Below are 20,681 nucleotides of genomic sequence, written 5' to 3' on the forward strand. Positions count from 1 at the left end.
CCTGCAAAAGGAGGGGCAACACTATCATTGACAGTTGTAGAAAGCCTACAAAGGTTTTAGGGTAATTATGCCAGACATGGAAAACTGGAAGGGAATGAGATAAATTATGGTTAAAGTGATCCAAATTCTCTTTGCAGCCTGACTACAGAAATAAGTGTACTCTGTGTCAGTTAAGACATTCTAAAAGTGTTGGTTAGAGGCAATTGGAGAAAGCAAAATTAAATTTCTTGTGCCGGTTATCCAGGATAGAAGACTTAGAAAGTCAGAATTATTTGGTTCCTATGGACCAATTCTAGTTACTTTTGAGTTGGGAGCATCACTGGCCTTCTGCTCAGCTTTCTGTGTTCCAGTCTATTACCTGCTCTATAAAGTCTAGACTTTTTGGCTTCCAAACTCTCTAAAAATCAATTTTCAAAAATCAATTTTATATTATATTCTTTATGCCTGTCCAGCTGAACTACTTGAGGCTCTCTGAACAAGTCTCACTTTGCTGCTTCCCTCCCTTTAGACTCATGTTAATAGATTTAAGCCTGGAAGAGACCTTGGAGGAAATTTAATCGCCTTATGCCTAGAATGCCCTCCCCACCTTTTCTGACCTTTCCTTTTGGAATGTGACTTGGTTCTAGGTCTAAGAGCTCAAGTGCTTCTATCAGGAAGCCTTCTCTTCCTGCCCTTCTAGCCAGAAATAATTCCTTTGAACTCATGAATACTTGGCAAGTACATTCCTTTTTCCCAGTTAAAATTTAGATAAGTTGCTCTCTGGTGATTCCTTCTTTTCAGACCAAGATGAGAACACTTTGATTGTTTGCCTGCCTTACTCATATGCTTGTCAACTCGCCTGGATTGAATAGTATTCTCAGAATCTTCCCAGATCCTCCTGACTACCAGATAGAAGTATTTTTCTCCTTTGATGACAGGAGCTGAGCAGTCAAGGACAGGCTGGGGAAGCTCTGTTCTAAGAGACCGTCTCCACTTTTCTTCCCTTCTAAATTTCGAAAGGCTGAGACTACTCTGAATTACAGTATCAAAGGTAATTGAGAGTGCTGAGTTGCTGGTCAACAGCTTTGAGCTCCCTTAATATAGAGCCAGCCACCCTCCAGTCTAGCCCTAAATTGTTTTGTATCAGAGGCAGTGTTGAATCAGGAAAAATGAGGCTGTGGATGGGTCCTCATTTTGTCTCTACTGTTAACTGTTATAGTCAGCTTGGGTCTTGAAGAGAAGGGTGAAGAGCAAATTTACATATCTTTTCCTAGTGCCTGCTGGCTCTATTTTCCTTTTCCATATTGGCTATTGTAAAATCTGATCCCTTAAGTCAACAACTGCACCCTGTCCCCAAGTCTTTGAAATGGGATTAATCATACCTAGAAGATCTCCATGTTTAGGGGAGTTGAAATGATCACCGAAGCATTCAGTTGATTCAGGAGATCAGCAACAATCAGTCCATTTCTTAAACTTGTTATACTTGTTCAAGGAAATCCACAACCTGCCCATTCTGACTTTGTTCTCTAGCCGTAGGTATTTGGGAATTGTTTGGGTGAGCAGTTGAGAATGAACTTCCTGTCAAATGAACTTAAGAGTAAGTTAGGAGGAGAAATCTGCTGCTTTCTCTGTGGACCTCAGATTTATCCTTGTTTCAGCTGAACCTATGTTGAGTGGAGGGAGGGGCCCACATGGATTTGCAGGTAGGAGAAGTATCTTGAAATAGCGTTTAGTGGAAGGAAAGAAGAGGGAGTTTCCTGTGTGCAGGAATATGAGCAAGTACATGTGTCTTAAAACTCTTCTTAAAAGTCTGCGCTGATTTTGTCAGGAGGGAAATATTCTTATTGAGAGCTGACTTTCCCTGGATACCAGTAAAACGTGGGTCAAACTTGGTCCCCTGAGTCAAGGCAGTTAGAAATGTGGTCCATCTGTGTCTCCTCAGTTTGTCTTTATGGACTGGCTCACCTCTTTCTTTCTTCGTTTTTCAGGCTGACGATCCCAAGGATGCTGCTGCTGCTGCCTGAAGCGCAGGGCACCGTGCTTGAGCCAGGCCATATGTGGCTGTGAAATGGCTCCCTCATGGCCTCTGCAGGGACAGAGCATTATAGTCTTGGCCTCCGCCGGGGAAACAGCTTCAAGCAAGGTGGTCCCCCGGGCCCAGTGCCGGCACCACCAGCTGAGAAACCCTCTGAGGGCAGAACCTGGTACCAGGCACAACAGCAAGTGAAGCCGCTCTGGAGACTAGAAAAGAAACACGTGGGCACACTTTCATCAGGGCACGGCCCGGGTGGCCTGGGGATCACTCCCCAGCCAGCTTATTTTTTTTATCCCGGCCCCCTGTGTGGCTCTGGGCCCACAGCTGTCATCGCAGGCCACGGCAACTCTCCTTGTCATCTGCACTCCCTCCCGGACCTCTTCAGCAGCACTTTGCTGTACCGTCGCTCCAACTACAGACACAAACCTTACCAGCAGCTTGAGTCTTTCTGTTTACGGTCAAGCCCATCAGACAAAAGACCCTTTACTCTCTCCAGAAGGAGCCTCCCTGTGGGGCTCCCTGTCCCTAAGGTCATCACCCCAGCCGTAGGTTCCAACCTTCCTGGGGCTATGGCTTCTTCAGCCCCAGACCCAGGTCTCCCTCTGAGAGCTGCAGGGGAACACTCTTCAGGGAAGAGCATGGCCCCTGCCATCTCAGGGAAGATCCCTTCCTCCCTCTCTCCTTCCTACAAGCCTGTGCTCAACAACAATTCCTTCCTGAGGCCAAATAGCACAAAAGTGCCTTCACAGCAGGTCTCAGAAGGCCTGAAGCCAGTACCCCCACCCAAGATCCCATTGCCTGTCTCTTGGCATCATTCAGGGGGCACTGGAGACTGTTCCCCCCTGCACCTTGAACACAGGGTATCCAAGAGCAATGGCACCATCCCTGACCATGCCACTGTCCATACCACCACCACCACCACCACCACCACCACTCCTCCCACCCTTAACACCCTAACCACAACCACTACCAGCTCCCCTGCCAGAGGTGCCTCTCCCACTCATGGCCAGAACGGCCCACCACCCCTAAAGGCAGAGCGGCCTTCTTGGACCTTAGAGGCTAAAGACGGTCCCCGATCCTTTTCCAGGGAGATCCGGTTGACTGAAGCTGTGAGGAAGTTGACAGGGAGGGGCTATACCAAGATGGGGCAAGGCTACCGGTTTGAACGGTCCTGTCTCATGAACCCCAGCTTCCACTGGAATCTCCTTAATGGGAATGGGCGGTGGCAGCCCCCTGTGGTGACTCCTCGGTTTGCCCGAGAAGACGGGGTTTTGGAGACTAGACCCCTTACGGATGGCTCTGACAATGTGGGGCTGGATAGCACTGTCTTCTGTACGAAGCGCATCAGCATTCACCTCCTTGCCTCACATTCCACCCCTCCCAACAATGAACCTGCCAGTGGGAATGGGATGAGCAACACAGGAGAAAAACCTCAGGCTCACACTGTGACAGATGTGGCCAACCGAATTTCCTCCATCCATCTGAATCAGTCAGTTAAAGGACAGAAAGAAGGCAAGCAGCAGCAGCAGCAGCAACAACAACAGCAGAAGAACAGCTCATCTGCTAGAACCTTCAGGTGAGTTCTAGAATATTCTCAATATCTTTCTTCAATATGAATTCTTAACCTGGTGAAACTTATGAACCCCTCTCAGAAGAATATTTTTAAATGCATAAAATAAAATTCATGGGATCACATAGGAAACCAATATTTTTTTTTAAAACTCTTACCTTCTGTCTTGGAATCAATACTGGGTATTGGTTCCAAGGCAGAAGGAGTGGTAAGGGCTAGGCAATGGGGTTTAAGTGACTTGCCCAGGGTCACACAGCTGGGAAGTGTCTGAGGCCACATTTGAACCTAGGACCTCCCATCTCTAGGGCTGGCTCTCAATCCACTAAACTACCCAGCTGCCCCCAGGAATTATTTTTAAAAAATATATTTTTTAAAGTTTATAGATCCAAGGAATAGCTAGGTAGCCTAGTGAATTGAGAGCCTTACCTCAGACACTTCCTAGCTGTGTGATCCTGGGCAAGTCACTTAATTTCCATTGCCTATCCAAGTGATGGGCAACCTTTTGAGCTTGGTGTGTCAAAATTCGCAAAAAAAAACAAGCATAACTCAGGTGGTGTGTCACTTCGAGAAAAATAACATAATTTCATATTTATAGTTGAACAAAAATGTATAATTGTAATATAAAACTATTTAATAAACCAAAATAGGTAAATTAATATAGGTAGAATTGTTATCTATAGTGCATAGAATGTCTACACTATACAATAGCAAATGTTTCATCCTCAGCATGCAGCCCCATACTTCTCTGTATGTGGCCACATGCGGCCCATGTCATCGAAAATGGCTACACGTGTCAGTGCTGACAAGCGTGTCATAGGTTTACCATCACTGGCCTAGCCTTTACTGCTCTTCTGCATTGGAATGAATACACAATATTGATTCTAAGGAAAGTGAGGGTTAAAAAAAAAAAGAACTAGGAACATCATAGTGTCCTAATGAAGTGAATAGACTCAATAATGTACCTCTGCTGGATGATTTAGTCATGGGCCCGACCTAGAGTTTGATTTTTCTTTAGGGATGGGGAAGGGTGAGGGTGGATTCAAGAAGCTCCTCAGGTTAGAAGGGCAGGTTCTTGCCCAGCTTCGGAGAAGATATTGAATTGATGGTTAGCCCATGCATACAAGGCCTTAGCTTTCTCTCCTGTGCATGTCTGTGTTCTGTAATTCTCAGAGAAGAGTCTTTCTGGGAGCCAGTCCCACTGGCAGGTTTTTAGTGCCTCCTGAGAGCATACTGCTTTACTAGAGACAGCGGTACTCTGAGAGAATAAAGAAAAAGAAGACACAGGATCCCTACCAAAGGAGGGATTATGTATTATACTCTCAGGCTTTGGGAGCATTTGGAGAAAGATGTGAGCTTCAAACTGGGGAACAAAGATCAAATCACAGGGATCAATGGCTGGAAAGCAAGACGACATTAAGGCAAGTGTATGGTATCTCTTCCCTATAGTTCAAATACTGACCTGTTCCATGGTGAGGCTGAGGATGTAGAAGAAGAGCTGGGAGATGGTTTAGAAGACTGTTGTAGCCAAGATGAAGATGAAGAAGAAGATGGCAAGTACTCAATTCTGGTGCCCTGCCATGTGTGCATGTTGCTACCTAAGGGCACTGGGAAGGATGCTTTCTTGTGACTGATTTCTACATTAACCTTTTCTCCCTTTCTGACTGGTCTTTTTTCCTTCCTGCCTTTTGTTCCCTTTTGGTATGATGTGCATAATAACTCCTTCTTGGGTTCTTAGAAATTATTAATTCTCTTTTTTTTCCCTTAGAAGACTCCGAATGTTCTTCAGTCAGTGGTGTCTCAGCAAGTGAATCAGTTGCAGTGATCTCTCGGTGAGTGACTGGGAAACCCAGAACCAGAACATCAATTAGACTACTTTATTTTTAAGATTGGGGAGAACTTAGTCATCCAAGCATCTTGGCCATTGGGGGTCCCTTACCACAGAGCACCCTGCTTTAAATTAAGTCTTAAGACTAGGTAGAGATGGAAGTGCTCAGCAGAAGTTAGCCTACTACCTTCAACCCCTGAATCCCTTGTCTCTTTGTCATATTGCCACTCTTCCTTTAATAAACCCAACCAAACCTGGATTATTCATTGCTGCTTTCATGCTGCTGAATACTGCTGAGGGAAATCACATAATCCTGCTGAATAGAGTCCTCTACAAGTTTATGTTCTCTGTCACAAGGAGATCTTGCTGAACTATTCTTCCCTGGTTGACCCTCTATCCTATTTTCCACAGTGGTTATTCTAAACATCTTCAGAAGCTGTCTATGCCAGTCCTGCCTTATTGGTAGGGAACCTTATTTCATATTTCACTGAAGAAAATCGAGAATATTTTGAATTAGTTCTTTTTCTCCCTCAATTCCATATTTCAAATTCAACATTGTCATTTATTCTTTCTTCCTTTGCTCTCTCTAGACTTTGGGAATGAGAAAGCCTTTTCCCTAGCCAATTCTCTTCTGTTTTTCTGTGCCCCCGATTTCCTCCCATCTCTTCTAGGAAGTTGCCTTTTTGATCATCCTCTCACCCTAATTTTCTTTTTTCTATTAATAGCTTTTGTTTGGACATCATATTCATTTCTAAAAATACGTCTCTCTTACTCAATGAGTCTTTCCTTGTAACAGTGGTTTAGAAATAAAAGACAAAAACCAATTCAGCATAAGTAACTAAACAATGCATTAACTGTATCTGACAACATATTTGTTATTCCACCTCCATAGTCCCTTGTCTAATTTTTAATCTCTTTTTTCCACCAGCTCCTTCTTTGCTGTTTAAAAACATTCCTGGATCTCCTCTATTCTTTAAGAAACCCTTGAAACTATCAGCATGTATCTTTTTTTTTTTTAATAGCCAAACTCCTAGAAAAAGCTATTTACATTCATTGTTTCCATATTTCTGTTTCGTGGTTACTTCTGTCCCTATTGCTCAACTGAAACTATATTCTTTTGGGATCACTAGTGATCTCTATCAATAAATCCCTTTCTCTGTCCTCATATATCTTGACCACTTGGTAGAGTTTAACACTAATTGCCCTCCTTTTCCATATATTCTTTCCTCTGGTTTTTATGATGCTATTATGTTATAGTTTTCTTGTAACTGTCTTGACTGATCTTCTCTGTCTCTAGCAGGATCATCATCCGCGTTCCATCTCCTATGAATTGGGTGTACCTCAGGACTCTTTACTGGACCTTCTCCTCCCTTGCCCTGTTTGCTCTCCTCTCTCTCTTCCTCTACCTCCCTCTCTCCATCCCATATTTCCTGAGTTCAGTGCCTTTTCTTTAATTACATTCTGCTATTTATAAATATCTCATAAAAGTCTCAAATATAACATGTCTAAAATGGAGTTCATTATCTTCCCCTAAAAACACCATCATTCTTTCAGTCACCAGTTTGCAACCAAGGGTTCATCTTTGACTATGTCATATTCAATGAGTTGTGGAGACTTTTCAACCCTGCTGCCTCAGCATCTCTTTTCACTCCAATAACCCTGATTCAGGAACCAATCATCTCTTTCCTAACAATTGTAATAGTCCATTGCAGACCTCCAGTCTATCTTTCACCTATCTGCTAAATCCATTCTCATAAAGTATAGATGTGATCCTGCCATTTTCTTACTCAGGAAAACTCAGTGATTGCTCTTTGGCTGTAGGAAATAGATTGAATTCCCTGATCATTTAAAGTTCTTTATGGCACCTCCCCCAGCTTTTTTTTTTTTTTTAACCCGTGCCTTCTGTCTTGGAATTGATTTTGAGTATTGGGTCCAAGATTGAAGAGCAGCAAAGGCTAGACAATGCTAAGTGACTTGTCCTGGGTCTCACAGCTAGGAAGTATTTGAGGGCAGATTTGAACTCAGGACCTCCTGTCTCCAAGCCTGGCTCTCTATTCACCCAACCACCTAGCTACTTTCTCCTTCTACTTCTTTACATAGGTGTGAAAACTAGAAGTGTCAAATACTGACAACATTGTCAGTCTTTTTTTTTTTATATATATCAGAGGATCATAATCTTGAATTTGAAGAGACCTTAGGGGCAATCTACTCCAACCATCTCATTTTATAGATAAAGAACCTGAGTCAAAGGGAATGACATAATTAATTAGCTCAAGGTCAGACTGGTAATAGAGATCTAGACTCAAGAGTCAAGAAATACTCAAGTCTTCCACATCTAAATCCAGTGTACTTTCTGTGATACCATAGATTTCTGAAGGTGTATCCCAGAATAAAAAGGATTAAGAACATCTGCTAAAAAATGACACTGACTCAGCATAAATGGACCTTGAAATCATTCCTACATATTTGTATTAAGGAAGTTGTTGATTAGCAGTTTTCTTTTTTGGGGTATAGGGATTTGTGCTCCAGCATTAGGAAGAAACATACTTCTAATATCAGCAGATCTCCTTACTTTTCTGCCATGTTCCTGTCTTCTCATTTTAGGAACTGCATGGAAGTTCTGTCCAAACCCCTTGCCAACCATGAGAAAGTTGTCCGGCAACCCCTTATCTACAGCCTCTTTCCTAATGTTCCCCCCACCATCTACTTTGGCACAAGGGATGAGAGAGGTAATCCTGGGAAAAGCATCTAAAATCACATTAGCCTGTGGGGAAAACTTCAATGTGTAGGATGACAAGGAGAAGCTTTAAATAAGCATAATACAATTGGGAGGGCAAGGGGGAGTTAGAGGTTGGATGGGGATATACTACCTGGCCTCCAGGAGTTAAGGTAATGGCCAGCAAATATAATGAACATACCATTTTTCAAACTTTGTGTTCAGGCCTTTGCCTCAGCCTAAATTTCCTTCTTGGGTTCTTGCTCTTTTCCCTGTATTGTCCCCCTTCCTAACTAGTCCTGCTCCTTTTATCCTCTAAATCTTTCCTCTAGTCTTTGCTTCTTATTTCTTCTTGCTTCTTGACTTTCCTTACAAAAGTATCTTTCCCATGAGCATATCTCAGATTATTGTCAGAAACATGGAGCCAGAACAATCCCAAAGGCTAATGTAGCCATGGGTGGAGTTAATGGTAGCTGTATAGTTGTTTCCTCTTATTCTTCACCATTGTTTCTTCAAACACCCTAACCTCTCTTTAGTGGAGAAGCTACCCTGGGAACAGAGGAAGCTGCTTCGATGGAAAATGAGTACAGTGACTCCCAACATTGTCAAACAGACCATTGGACGTTCCCACTTCAAAGTCAGCAAGAGTGAGTGTCACTGTGTTCTGCCTCATTTACCAGTACTAGTGTTGCCAAAGTGGTCTGACCTTTCTGTGGGATGCGACCCTTTGCATCCAGAGTACTTCCTGTCTTCTAGAGGACGTGCTAAGGGATTAGGACTCAGCACAGGGTGTTTCTAGAGAAGAATCCATTAATGAAGGGTTCATGGTAGACGGGACAAATATTGTAGATATGAGAGAAAAGGAAAATCAGAATTCTGTCTTTTCATATTCTCCATGGAATAGGAGCTTTGAAGACAGAGGGATAGTGTCCCAAGTTACTTGGAGAGTTCCATGGTTACTCTTAGGAATCTGAAAGTGGGTATAGTGCCCTAGTCTAAATGACTTCTGGGCACTTGTGGGATTTAAGAGCCTCTTCCTACCACAAAGGGAGGAAACCATAAGAGGGATTGACTCTTTAAAATGTGTCTTCCACAGAAAACGATGATTGGCTGGGCTGTTGGGGTCACCACATGAAATCTCCCAGTTTCAAAACAATTCGGGAGCATCAAAAGGTAGGAGCCATCTCCGAAAGGCTGTACCAGGACTCTAGGAGGTAGGCCAGGGAAGAAAAGGGAAGAGAACACAAAATCAGTAGAGAGGGAAAAGTGGGAAAAACCCAAAGGCTTTCTCATAACTAAGGAGAAGAAGCACAGTAGCTACCACCAGATTAGAATCTGTTGTAAGCCCTTGAGCTCCAATCTAGTTTAGGCACCAAGTATCTGAGAATCACCCAAGTATTTACTAAGTGACAACCAAGTCTAGCCCTATGCTAGTTGCTAACTATACAGAGACTGAAAAGAAACCCAACATGGGGTTAGTTTTGGCCAGCTTGTGTGTATCAAAGAAAAGAGTGTCTGTTTATAGCTGACCACACACTCCAGTCTTACCGCTGTTTGGTTTCTTCATTCCCCTAAGCTGGTGAGTTTTGTAAAACATGAGAGTTTGTGGTCCCTTGTTGGAACAAATGGGCTTGTACCATATCTTATGACGGGGCTTACTAAGGGCTAGGTGCTTCTCTTGTTCTTGTCTCAGACTTCAAGGAAAGGCCTCAAGCGTCCAGATGTTCATAGGGTTCACAGGGTCTTTACCTTTTGTGAACATAATATCTCTATAAATTGCTATTGTCTAGGTCAGTGATGTGCAAACTATGGCCTAGATCTGGCCCTCGGGGAATAGTTTGCCCATCACTGGTCTAGGTGATTCAAGAAGCTATTGAGCAGGCATAGGGGGCTGGACTAGCTGGCATCATCCTTCTGGCTGGCTTCTTTCATTGTTTGCCTTAGCTTCTTTCAATTTTTCTCATTTCTTCTTCCATCTCCTTTTCTGCTTTGCAGCTGAACCACTTCCCAGGCTCATTCCAAATTGGGCGGAAAGACCGGCTCTGGCGTAACTTGTCTCGTATGCAGAGCCGATTTGGTAAGAAGGAATTCAGCTTCTTCCCCCAGTCCTTCATCCTCCCACAGGATGCCAAACTTCTTCGAAAGGCTTGGGAGAGTAGCAGCCGTCAGAAGTGGATTGTGAAGCCGGTAAGGGGTCTGTAGTAGGTGGTGAGCCCAGCATGGGAGGGAGGAAGAAGAACCAAGAAGGGAAAGGTCAGGGGCTGACCCAATATCCTGTCTTCTTGACTTCTAGCCAGCTTCAGCCCGAGGAATTGGCATTCAGGTCATCCACAAATGGAGCCAGCTACCTAAGCGAAGACCCCTTCTAGTGCAGAGGTGAGCCAATCTCTTTCCCTGGAACAAAATTCTTTATCTTACTCTTTTCTCTTGTCCTTGGAAGTTTTCCTTCAGTCTTCCTGTTCTACATTTCTCCTTTTCAGAGGTAGCTTTCTCAGTAGCGAGCAACTTTTTGATTTGAGGAACTGTGGGCTTTAGCCCTTGAACTAGCCCTTACTCCCTGTCTCCCATCTTCCTATCCATTCTTTTTTTTTTCTTAAACATTTTTTTTCATGATTACACGTTGATGCAATTTTTAATATTTGTCTTCTGACATTTTGCAATCCATGTTCTCTTTCTCACACCCTCCCTTTCCCAAGACGGCAGATTAATATGATATATGTTGTACATTTATTATCGCATAATACATATTTCCCTTTTCATCATGTTGTGAAACAAGACATATTGCTCACACTAGAGAAAAATTAATGGAGAAAAGAAAGTGAAGAATGGTATGTTTCAATCTTCATTCAGACTCCATTTGTGCCTTCTGTGGTCATGGATATCCTTTTTTGTCATGAATCCTTTGGCGTTGTCCTGGATCCTTGCCTTATTGATAATAGTTAGGTCATTTAACTGTTTGACAGTTTAACATTTAACAGTTGATCATCATATATTATTTTTGTTACTGTGTACACTGTTCTCCTGGTTCTGCTCACTTCATTTTGTGTCACATCATTTAAGTCTTTCCAGTTTTTGTGATCATCTTATTTGTCATCTCTTATGGCACAATAGCATTCTATTACAACAATATACTACAACTTGTTCAGCCATTCCATAACTGATGGACATCCCTTCAGTTTCCAGTTCTTGCCACTAAAAAAGACATGCTATAAAATTTTTTGTAGAGGTAGGATCTTTCCCCCTTATATTTAATTTCTTTGAGATACAGACCTAGTAGTGCTATTGCTTGGCCAAAGAGTATTGACAGTTTTATGGCCCTTTGGACATGGTTCCAGATTATTCTCCAAAATGGTTGTATCAGTTCACTGCTTGACCAACCAGTGTATGTGTCCCAATTTTTCCACATCCCTTCCAACGTTCATCATTTTCCTTTATTGTCATGTTAGCCAATCTAGTGGGTGTGAAGTGATAATTCGGAGTTGTTTTAATTTGCATTTCTCTAATTGATTGTGATTTGGAGCATTTTTTCATATGATTAAAGAGTTTTAATTTCTTCATCCGAGAATTCATTTTTCATATCCTTTAACCATTTGTCAATTGGGGAATGATTTGTATTCTTATAAATTTAATGCAGTTCTCTGAGGAAAAAATCCTTTATCATAGAGACTTGCTATAAATTTTTTTCCCCCAGTTTATTGTTTGCCTTTTAATCTTGGTTCCATTGATTTTGTGGAGAAACTTTTAAAAATTTAATATACTCAAAGTTATCTATTTTATATTTCATAATGTTCTCTGTGTCTTATTTTGACCTAAATTCTTGTCTGTAGGTCTGACAGCTAAACTAGTTTGTGCTCCCCTAATTTGTTTATGGTATCACCCTTTTTTCCAAATCGCATATTCATTTTGACTCGATCTTGATATATGTCATGAAGTGTTGGTCTATGCCTGATTTCTGCCATAAAATTTTTCAGTTTTCCTAGCAATTTTTGTCAGTAAAAAAGCTTGGGTCTTTAATTTGGTCAAACACTAGTTTGCAGTGGTCGTTTACCATTGCATGTTGAGTGCCTAATCTAGTCCATTGATCTTTCACTCTATTTCTTAGCCAGTACAAGGTTGTTTTGATGGTTGCTGCTTTATAATTTAGTTTGAGATCCAGTACAACTAATCCATCTTCCTTCAAATTTTTTTTTCATTAATTTCCTTGATATAAATTCTTCCAGATGAATTTTGTTATTATTTTTTCTAGTTCTATGAAATAATTTTTGGGTTGTTTGATTGGCATGGCACTAAATAAATAAATTAATTTGGAAAGAATTGTCATTTTTATTATATTGGCTTGGCATGAGCAATTAATGTTTCCCCAATGATTTAGATCTGACTCTTATTTGTATGAAAAATGTTTTGTGGTTGTGATCATATAATTTCTGGATTTGTCTTGCAGGTAGACTCCCAGATATTTTATATTGTCTATAGTTATTTTAAACGGGCTTTCTCTTTTTATTTCTTGCTGTTGGGCTTTATTGGTAGTATAGAGAAATGCTGACATTATATATGGGTTTGTTTTATATCCTGCAACTTTGCTAAAGTGATTAATTGTTTCAGTTGGTTTTTTGGTTGATTCTCTAGGATTCTTTAGGTATGCCATCATATCATCTGCAAAGAATGATACCTTTATTTTCTCATTCTCCATTCTAATTCTTTCAATTTTTTTCTTCTCTTCCCTAGCTATAGCTAGCATTCTAATACAATATTGAGTAGTAGTGTTAATAATGGGCATTCTTGTTTCACTCCTGATCTTATTGGGAAGTCTTTGTTCTTAGGGAGTTGGTTGATGGCTTGTTCAGTTTCTTTTTCCGAGATGTTTAAGTTTTCTGTTTCCTCTGGCCTGTTGTGTGGAGGTTTGTAGCTGTTCATTTCAGCTAGGTTGAGTTAGGTTCTGCCTAGTCCCACTGAGGCTGAACCTTGATGGGCTCAGTTCTTCCTACTGTTGCTTGCTCTTGGTCACACCTTGCCTCTGATCTGACTGGACTACTCAGGGCTTCTTTCTTCCCACTGCTGCTTATTTTGTATCACATTGGTTTCTGTTCCTCTTCTGCTGAGGCTGGCCTGAGTCAGCTGTATTTTTCCCCCTGCTGCTTGCATAGTATCATGTCTGAGTTCTACTGAGGCTTACTCAGTGCTATCTTCTCTTACCTCTCCTTGCTGTCTCTTGACATTGTTTTGGGCTAGAACACTGCTTCCCCCTTCTTCTCGTGGTTTTGCCTCTTCAGTATACATTTTGAGATGTTTTTGTTCTCCTGTGGTCATTTGGAAGGTGGTTAGTGGGCCCTAAGGGTTTCTTACTCCATCATCTTAGCAACCAGAAGTCACCTCCTCCCTTTCTCTCTGTTCTTGTCCTTTATACCACTCCTGTTATTGACTCGTCTGTCATAGGTACCTGCATAAACCCTACCTCATCAGTGGGAGCAAGTTTGACCTTCGGATCTACGTTTACGTCACCTCATATGATCCCCTCCGGATCTACCTCTTCACGGATGGACTCGTCCGCTTTGCTAGCTGCAAGTAGGTAGTGGTGATGCTTGGGGATGGCATCCCATGTATATGGGTCTATTTAACAGGGGTAGTGTGGGATTCTTTTTTTTTTTTAACTCTTACCTTCTATCTTAGAATCAATACTAACTATTGGTTCCAAGGCAGAATAGTGGTAAGGGATGGCTATGTGGATTAAGTGACTTGCCCAGGGTCACATAGTGAGGAAGTGTATGAGGCCAGATTTGAGCCTATGACCTCTTGACTCCAGGCCTGACACTCTTCACTGAGCCTCCTAGCTACCCCCTAAGGGATTCTTCATTGTAGGACTGCATTCTGGAGGGCTTCTTGGTAAGATTGAGATAAGAGAGAGAAATAGAGTTTTGCTTGGATGCATTGGAATCTTGTCCCTACTTTGCTCACTCATTTCTCTGATTGAGAATCCAACTTTCCTGTGCTTCAGGAATTGGAGAGTCAACTAGAGACTGAAAGTAAAGGGGAGCAATGCAATTGGCTTCATTTGTGTCATTTTCCTTGTACCCCTCCCTACTCATTCTCCTCTTTTCTGCTGACTCCTAGATATTCCTCTTCCATGAAGAGCCTTGGCAACAAGTTCATTCATCTGACCAACTACAGCATCAATAAGAAGAACACAGAGTACCAGGCCAACACTGATGAAAATGCTTGCCAGGGCCATAAGTGGTACTGTCTGAGGGCATGGGACTAGAGAAGGGTGGCCTTCCAGAATAGAGGGCATGTGTAAGTGCAGGGATTGAGGCAGGATTTGGGGGACTGGTGGCTAGCAGTCTAGAGCAGAGTTTGGCCAGGAAATATAGGGAAGAAGCTCTTAACTTGGGGTCTGTGAATTTTTAAGAAATATTTCAGTAACTATTTCAATAGAACTGATTTCCTTTGTAATCTTATGTATTTTATTTTACATATTTTGAAACATTGCCGTAAGATTTAGAATCCATATTCTCACCAGACTTGCCAGAGGAGTCCATGACACAAACAAGGTTAAGAACCCCTAGGATAGGAGCTAAATCATCATAAACAGACTATGGAATCCAGAGTTGGTCTGTTTATATTCATGTTCACATTCTTCCCCCTGAAATGTCAGGGGGTTTAGGAAAAGAAAGGATAGAGAAGATACATTTAGATAGATGCTCTCAGGCCCAAATCTTCCCTCACCACCACCCAGAGATCCTTAAACCCAAAAACACAATACTGAATGAAGCACACGCTCGCGCTCGCGCTCGCGCTTCCTCTCTTTCTCTCTCTCTCTCTCTCTCTCTCTCTCTCTCTCTCTCTCTCTCTCTCTTTCTCTTTCTCTCACTCGCTCTCTCTCTCTGTCTATCTCTCTCTGTCTCTTTTTTTTTCCAGGGCACTGAAGGCCCTTTGGAACTATTTGAGCCAAAAAGGAGTCAACAGTGATGCCATCTGGGAAAAGATTAAAGATGTTGTTGTCAAAACCATCATTGCGTGAGTTATGGGGCAGGGACTAGCTTATCATGATTTAACCTCCATGGTACTGTGCTTTGGGCCTCCTTAGGCTCAAATGAGACCACTTGGAAGTTGGGGGGTGGGGGGACAGAAGAGTTAATGTGTGTGAGTTTGGTTTTGTTTCTTCATTCTTTCTCCAAATTTTTTCTCTGATGTCTTAGTAGAAGCTGGCCCAAGGTTAATGGAGAACTACTAAAATAAGGTCTTTTGTAACCTGGTGTTTCCCCCTCATAGAGCAAGTTCATCTTATTTGGTATTTCTTCTTGGGCCATGGAAGGAAGCCTATGATATACCTTCTCCCTGCCACCAGGTCAGAGCCTTATGTGACCAGCTTGCTTAAGATGTATGTTCGCCGGCCCTATAGCTGCCATGAGCTCTTCGGTTTTGACATCATGCTAGATGAAAATCTGAAGCCCTGGGTCCTGGAAGTCAATATCTCTCCAAGGTGAGTGGTATCCTCAAGGATACTCACTGAAGATCTCCCCAACATGCAGTCTTGTTTCCTGAATTTTGACCCCATTCTTATTTTGCTAACTTTGGCAGACCCCTTTCCTATTTTAGACTTCAATTTCTCTTCTTTATTAAATGGATAGAATGCTCCCTGGTTAGCCTTGTTCCCCATCGTCTAATGGAACTTGATGATAAGGGAAGAGAGTGTGCAAAAGTGGTTCCCTAAGTCTGGTGTCTAGCCCCTGGTCACCCTCAGGAGAAGAGTTCCTAAGAAGTTTTGCCACTTCTTATTTCTGGGGCAAGGAAACCTTTGCAATGCACCTATTGCTTTAGAAATCAGGTCTCTTCTCTACTAGCAGCAATACAATGATCCAGGACAAATCTTTTTTTTTTTCTTTATTTTTCTATAAAACCCTTACCTTCCGTCTTGGAGTAAATACTGAATATTGGCTTCAAGGCAGAAGAGTGGTAAGGGTAGGCAATGGGGGTCAAGTGACTTGCCCAGGGTCACACAGCTGGGAAGTGTCTGAGGCCAGATTTGAACCTAGGACCTCCTATCTCTAAGCCTGGCTCTCAATCCACTGAGCTACCTAGCTGCCCCCTGATCCAGGACAATTCTGAGGGACTTATGAGAAGGAAAACTATCCACATCTAGAGAAAGAACTGTGGGAGTAGAAACACAGAGGAAAAACAACTGCTTGAGCACATGGTTCAATGGGGATATGATTGGGGATGTAGACTCTAAACAACTGCCCCAGTGCAATTATCAGTAATATAGAAATAGGTCTTGATCAGTGATACATGTAAAACTCAGTGGAATTGTGTGTTAGCTATGGGGGATGAGAGGTGTTGGAGGGGAGGGAAAGAACATGAATCATGTAACCATGGGAAAATATTCTAAATTAATTAAAGAAAATGTTTCCCAAACCAAATAAATAAATAAATGAGGGCTGGATACAGTATGGTAAAAAAGAGGCTCTGGCCTGGATTTAGGAGACCTCTGTATTCTGAGCTTTAACACTGAATGGCCCTAAGACAATGGTAAGGCAACTAACCTTTCTGAGTCTATTTCCTCCTCTTTAAGAAGTAGTTCTGCCATAAGGGCAGCTGAGTGGCTCAATGGGTAGAGTGCCAGGTCTAGAGACGGGTGGTCCTAGGTTCAAATGTAGCCTCAGACACTTCTAGCTGACCCTAGGCAAGTCATTTAACCCCAATTGCCTGGCACTTCCTGCTTTTCTGCCTTGGAACTGATGCTTAGATGCTTAGTATCAAGTCTAAGACAGATTGTTAGGATTTAAAAAAAAAAGAAAAAGAATTATGCGACCTTCCCCACAGGGTGGTGGTCAGAAAAGCCATTTTTGGATCAAAGAACACTATAAAATTGGTAATATGTGGTGCCCAAGCCCCCTAAATTCTGCAAGATCAGTCATGGGGAATGGAGAGGAATTAGGACCAAATTGTAATTTTGGACAAGGAAAATTCTGGTAATAAGCAAGTGGTTGTTTTGATTACCTTTCCACAGCCTTCATTCCAACTCACCACTAGACATCAGCATCAAAGGCCAGATGATCCGAGACCTCCTGAACCTGGCGGGCTTCGTTCTTCCCCATGCAGAGGATGTCAACTCCAGCTGTGGCAGCTCTAGTAGCTCCACCATCAGGTCAGTGTTCTCACCAGGCTTGAGTGCCCTGCCCCACTGGAGTCCCTGGGAAGTGACAGGTGCAGGCCTGGGCTGCTCAGGGGCTGCCTCTTAGCTTCCCACCCACTCTTGGGGGTTGCAAAGAGGCTCTTTCTCCTCATCCGAACCATGGCTTTTAGGCTGAGCCACCTGATTGGGAGCCTACTGGTGCCCCTCTAGCATGGACCACCACCTTGTTCTGCTTCTCTACTCCGGGAAGAGATCTCATTTTCAGGATAGATCTGCCTAACCCAGCCTTCCCTTTGCCCTAGTCTTAGCAGTTCCACGAAGGAGAAGACCAGGTTGGCTCCAGAGTACTTCACAGCAGAGAAAATGAAGAAAGCCTATTACCTGACCCAGAAACTGCCTGATCAGGTGTGGTGCCCATCTGCCCCTTACCATCATAGGAGCAGAGCCATGTCCCTTCTAGTCTCCCAAAAAGCTCCCTTTCCAGTGACCAGACTACACTGGTTTTCAGATCCATCAGGTGGTAGTGGCAATTTGGAGTCTAAGGAAAGACAGACCAGCTAGTGGATGAGCAAAATAATAAGCCAAAAACCTGCAACTTTGGCTTCTCATGTCTGACCTTAGTCTTTCTGCCTGAGTGTCCTACACTTCCTAAGACTACAGTGTCATCTTCTGTTTGGTATCCCTAGTGTCCAGGGGAGCTCAGCAGTGAGCTGGAGGAGCAGTCAGAGCCCGAGGTGGCCCTCTCCTAGCCTTGCCCTCTCCATGAGAAAGGGACAGATGCTACATGACTGCCCCAGAGCAGAGCCCAAGAACCCTTCTTGCCCATCCCTAGCAAACCCCACTGTTCTCTGGCCCCCCTCAATATCTGGTTCTGTGTTCCTCTCCCCCGTATTAGACTTTGCCTTCTCTGTGACCACCCCCCCCAAATATTTGGTTCTGTGTTCTTTGTCCCCCACCCCATACCAGGCACTATGTTTTCTGGTTACACCCCCTTCCCCCCAAAAAATTGGTTCTTTGTTCTCTGTCACCGTATCAGACTCTGTATTCTTTGGGCCTTGTGTCTGGCTCTGCATTCTCTGCTCCCCCATATCAGTCTTTCTGTCTGTTCTCTGCCCTCCCATATCAAGCTCTGTGTTCTCTGGCCCCCCATATCAAGCTCTGCATTCTCTGCCCCCCATAACAGACCTTCTGTTCCTCCCATGTCTGGCTGTGTTCTCTGTGCTCCATCCTTCTTTCCACTCCTACAGTTGCTGACACTCTATCTCATTCTCTCTTGTGCTGGGAATGCCAGGACTTCTATGCGTCGGTGCTGGACATCCTGACGCCAGATGACGTTCGGGTCCTCGTGGAAATGGAGGATGAGTTCTCACGCCGGGGCCAGTTTGAGCGGGTCTTTCCCTCTCGAGTCTCTTCCCGCTATCTCCGTTTCTTTGAGCAGCCACGTTATTTTAATATCCTGACCACGCAGTGGGAACAGAAGTACCACAGCAACAAGCTCAAAGGTACGAAGGTTGCCCTCGTGCCTGGGGAGTGGTGGGGGGTTCTGGGGAGCAGCCCACATTGTTCTCTCCTCTGTGTCCTAGGGGTGGACCTGCTCCGGAGTTGGTGCTACAAAGGCTTTCACACTGGAACCGTTTCTGACTCTGCTCCCATGGTGAGCAAGGCTGTCCCCTGCCCTTCCTTTTAGAGTGCAGTGTAGACCCAGGCCTGAGTTGAAGTGGCCCATTCTGGAATGCGCCTATCTCCATTGCCTCCAGAATCCGTATCATGGCTGGTGAAGGGAAAAAGAGTCTCTGAGTTTGCCCAGGGATCTCAAAGCTTCCCACTTATTTTGCAGGCTTGGCCTTTTGTCTTGCTGAGCAAGAACGGAGAATCCTTGATCTGACACCCCATAGTCAGTGGGGACAAGTGTGTGTAGAATGTCCTTGCTTTCTCTAATTTTGGGACCCCACTGTTTTCTTTTCTAGTGGTCCCTGCCAAGATCACATATCGTCATGAAGGGTGACATCCTCCTCAACGCCTTCTGTAAAACAGAGCTGAACAAACTGGGGTAAAGGCTGCTTGAAGGGCAGAATCTGGGGAGAACTTGAGGTTTGAAGGATGGGATCAGAGATCTGGAATGATAAGGGAAGTAAACCTCTGGCCAAGCTTGCCAGAAGGATCTGAGGAAACTTCTTAGTAATGAAAACCCTTCTGGGACAAAACCAAGGAATCAAAGAAGTTGATGGAGGGTCGAGAGGTTCTGCCCCACTCTCCTTCCTGTGCTTCATCAGTCTTCTCAGCACAGAGGGGAACCATGATGGTGCCTTGTAGCTGGGCACCTCCTTGTTAGATATGCCTGTAGCTCTCTGGCACATACCTCCGCTTTCCTTGTGCTCGTGGACCTGACTGCCTTTTGTTTTGTTTTTGTGTGGGGAGGAAATAAGGGAGTTCCTTTCCAGAAAAAGACTGGAAATAACTCCAGAACTAGGAGACTATAGAAGGCTTTGCTAAAATTGTTACACGGAATCACAGCCAAGTGAATATACCTTTCCCAAGGGCCCTTCAGGGGAACATAGCCATCTTAGGAAGGGAGATGTCTCCATCTTCATGATGTCTCATACTGGTCTTCTTCCTTTTCTCTTTCTCTCAGGAAGACTCCCCATTCTACAAAGGACAATGAGGATACCACCCAATCTTCTAGCCCTTGCTCTCCAGTGTTACCTATGCTCAAATATACAGGGCAAGCTCAGAGACTCCCTGTTTCCCCTTCAACCTCAAAAGTCAACAACAACCTTGTTGCCTCTGTGAGCCCATGATCAACTCCCTCCCCAGGAGCACCAGCGCAATAGCTACCTCATGGGAACCGGCCTGCCGGCCAGCCTGGAACCCCAACCCTGTCCACCCTGCCCCTGGTCAGAGTATTTTTGGAAAAGGTTGAATTCCAGAGAGGGGGTTTCTATGGGGCTTAGAGGGATGGTGGAGCTGGGGAGAGGGTAAGGAAGGGGATATGTCCCATTCTCCTGCCTACCTGCCCAGCTCCTGTCATCCCAGCTGAGAAGCAAACAGTGGCCATTGCAGCCTTATAAAACAGGGTTTGATTTCTATGCTCAGAGCCGTGTGTGATTTGTTCTCTGATCTAACAACTGAACTTCCTTCATCAATACCTTGGGACACAAATTCCCTTGTTTCTTCTCCCTCTTGCCCCTAGTTAGAAGTTTGAGAAGCCCCATCAGTTTTTATCAGGTCCATCATGTCAGGGCCAGAAGTGAGAAGAGCAGCAAGGACCACAGCTTTCTTGGTTTTGCCATGTGTCCCATCGTCCTCATTTTTCTCCGTTTCGTATCCCATGGGATTCTTGATCCCAACACATCCATATAGAACCACTCCTTGTCAGAACAATAGCTGGCTTATCAGTTTGGCTGTTCTTATCAGATTATTGGAAAT

General features: G+C 43.7%; 1 protein-coding gene across 1 annotated transcript; it reads left to right on the plus strand.

Annotated features, from left to right (window-relative positions):
- The first annotated feature begins 2,058 nt into the window (after positions 1 to 2,058).
- TTLL4 (tubulin tyrosine ligase like 4) lies at positions 2,059 to 20,341 on the plus strand. Its single transcript, XM_044667554.1, has 18 exons — positions 2,059 to 3,590; positions 5,031 to 5,134; positions 5,350 to 5,413; positions 8,014 to 8,138; positions 8,662 to 8,772; positions 9,222 to 9,298; positions 10,121 to 10,312; positions 10,419 to 10,501; positions 13,559 to 13,687; positions 14,234 to 14,356; positions 15,038 to 15,136; positions 15,468 to 15,602; positions 17,130 to 17,267; positions 17,558 to 17,660; positions 18,547 to 18,757; positions 18,839 to 18,909; positions 19,223 to 19,305; positions 19,888 to 20,341. Exons 1-18 carry the CDS (start codon positions 2,059 to 2,061, stop codon positions 20,051 to 20,053), a joined length of 3,546 nt encoding a protein of 1,181 aa, XP_044523489.1. The 3' UTR covers positions 20,054 to 20,341.
- The last annotated feature ends 340 nt before the right edge of the window (positions 20,342 to 20,681 follow it).

This window comes from Gracilinanus agilis, chromosome 3, assembly GCF_016433145.1.
Source record: "Gracilinanus agilis isolate LMUSP501 chromosome 3, AgileGrace, whole genome shotgun sequence".
Taxonomy (NCBI): domain Eukaryota; kingdom Metazoa; phylum Chordata; class Mammalia; order Didelphimorphia; family Didelphidae; genus Gracilinanus; species Gracilinanus agilis.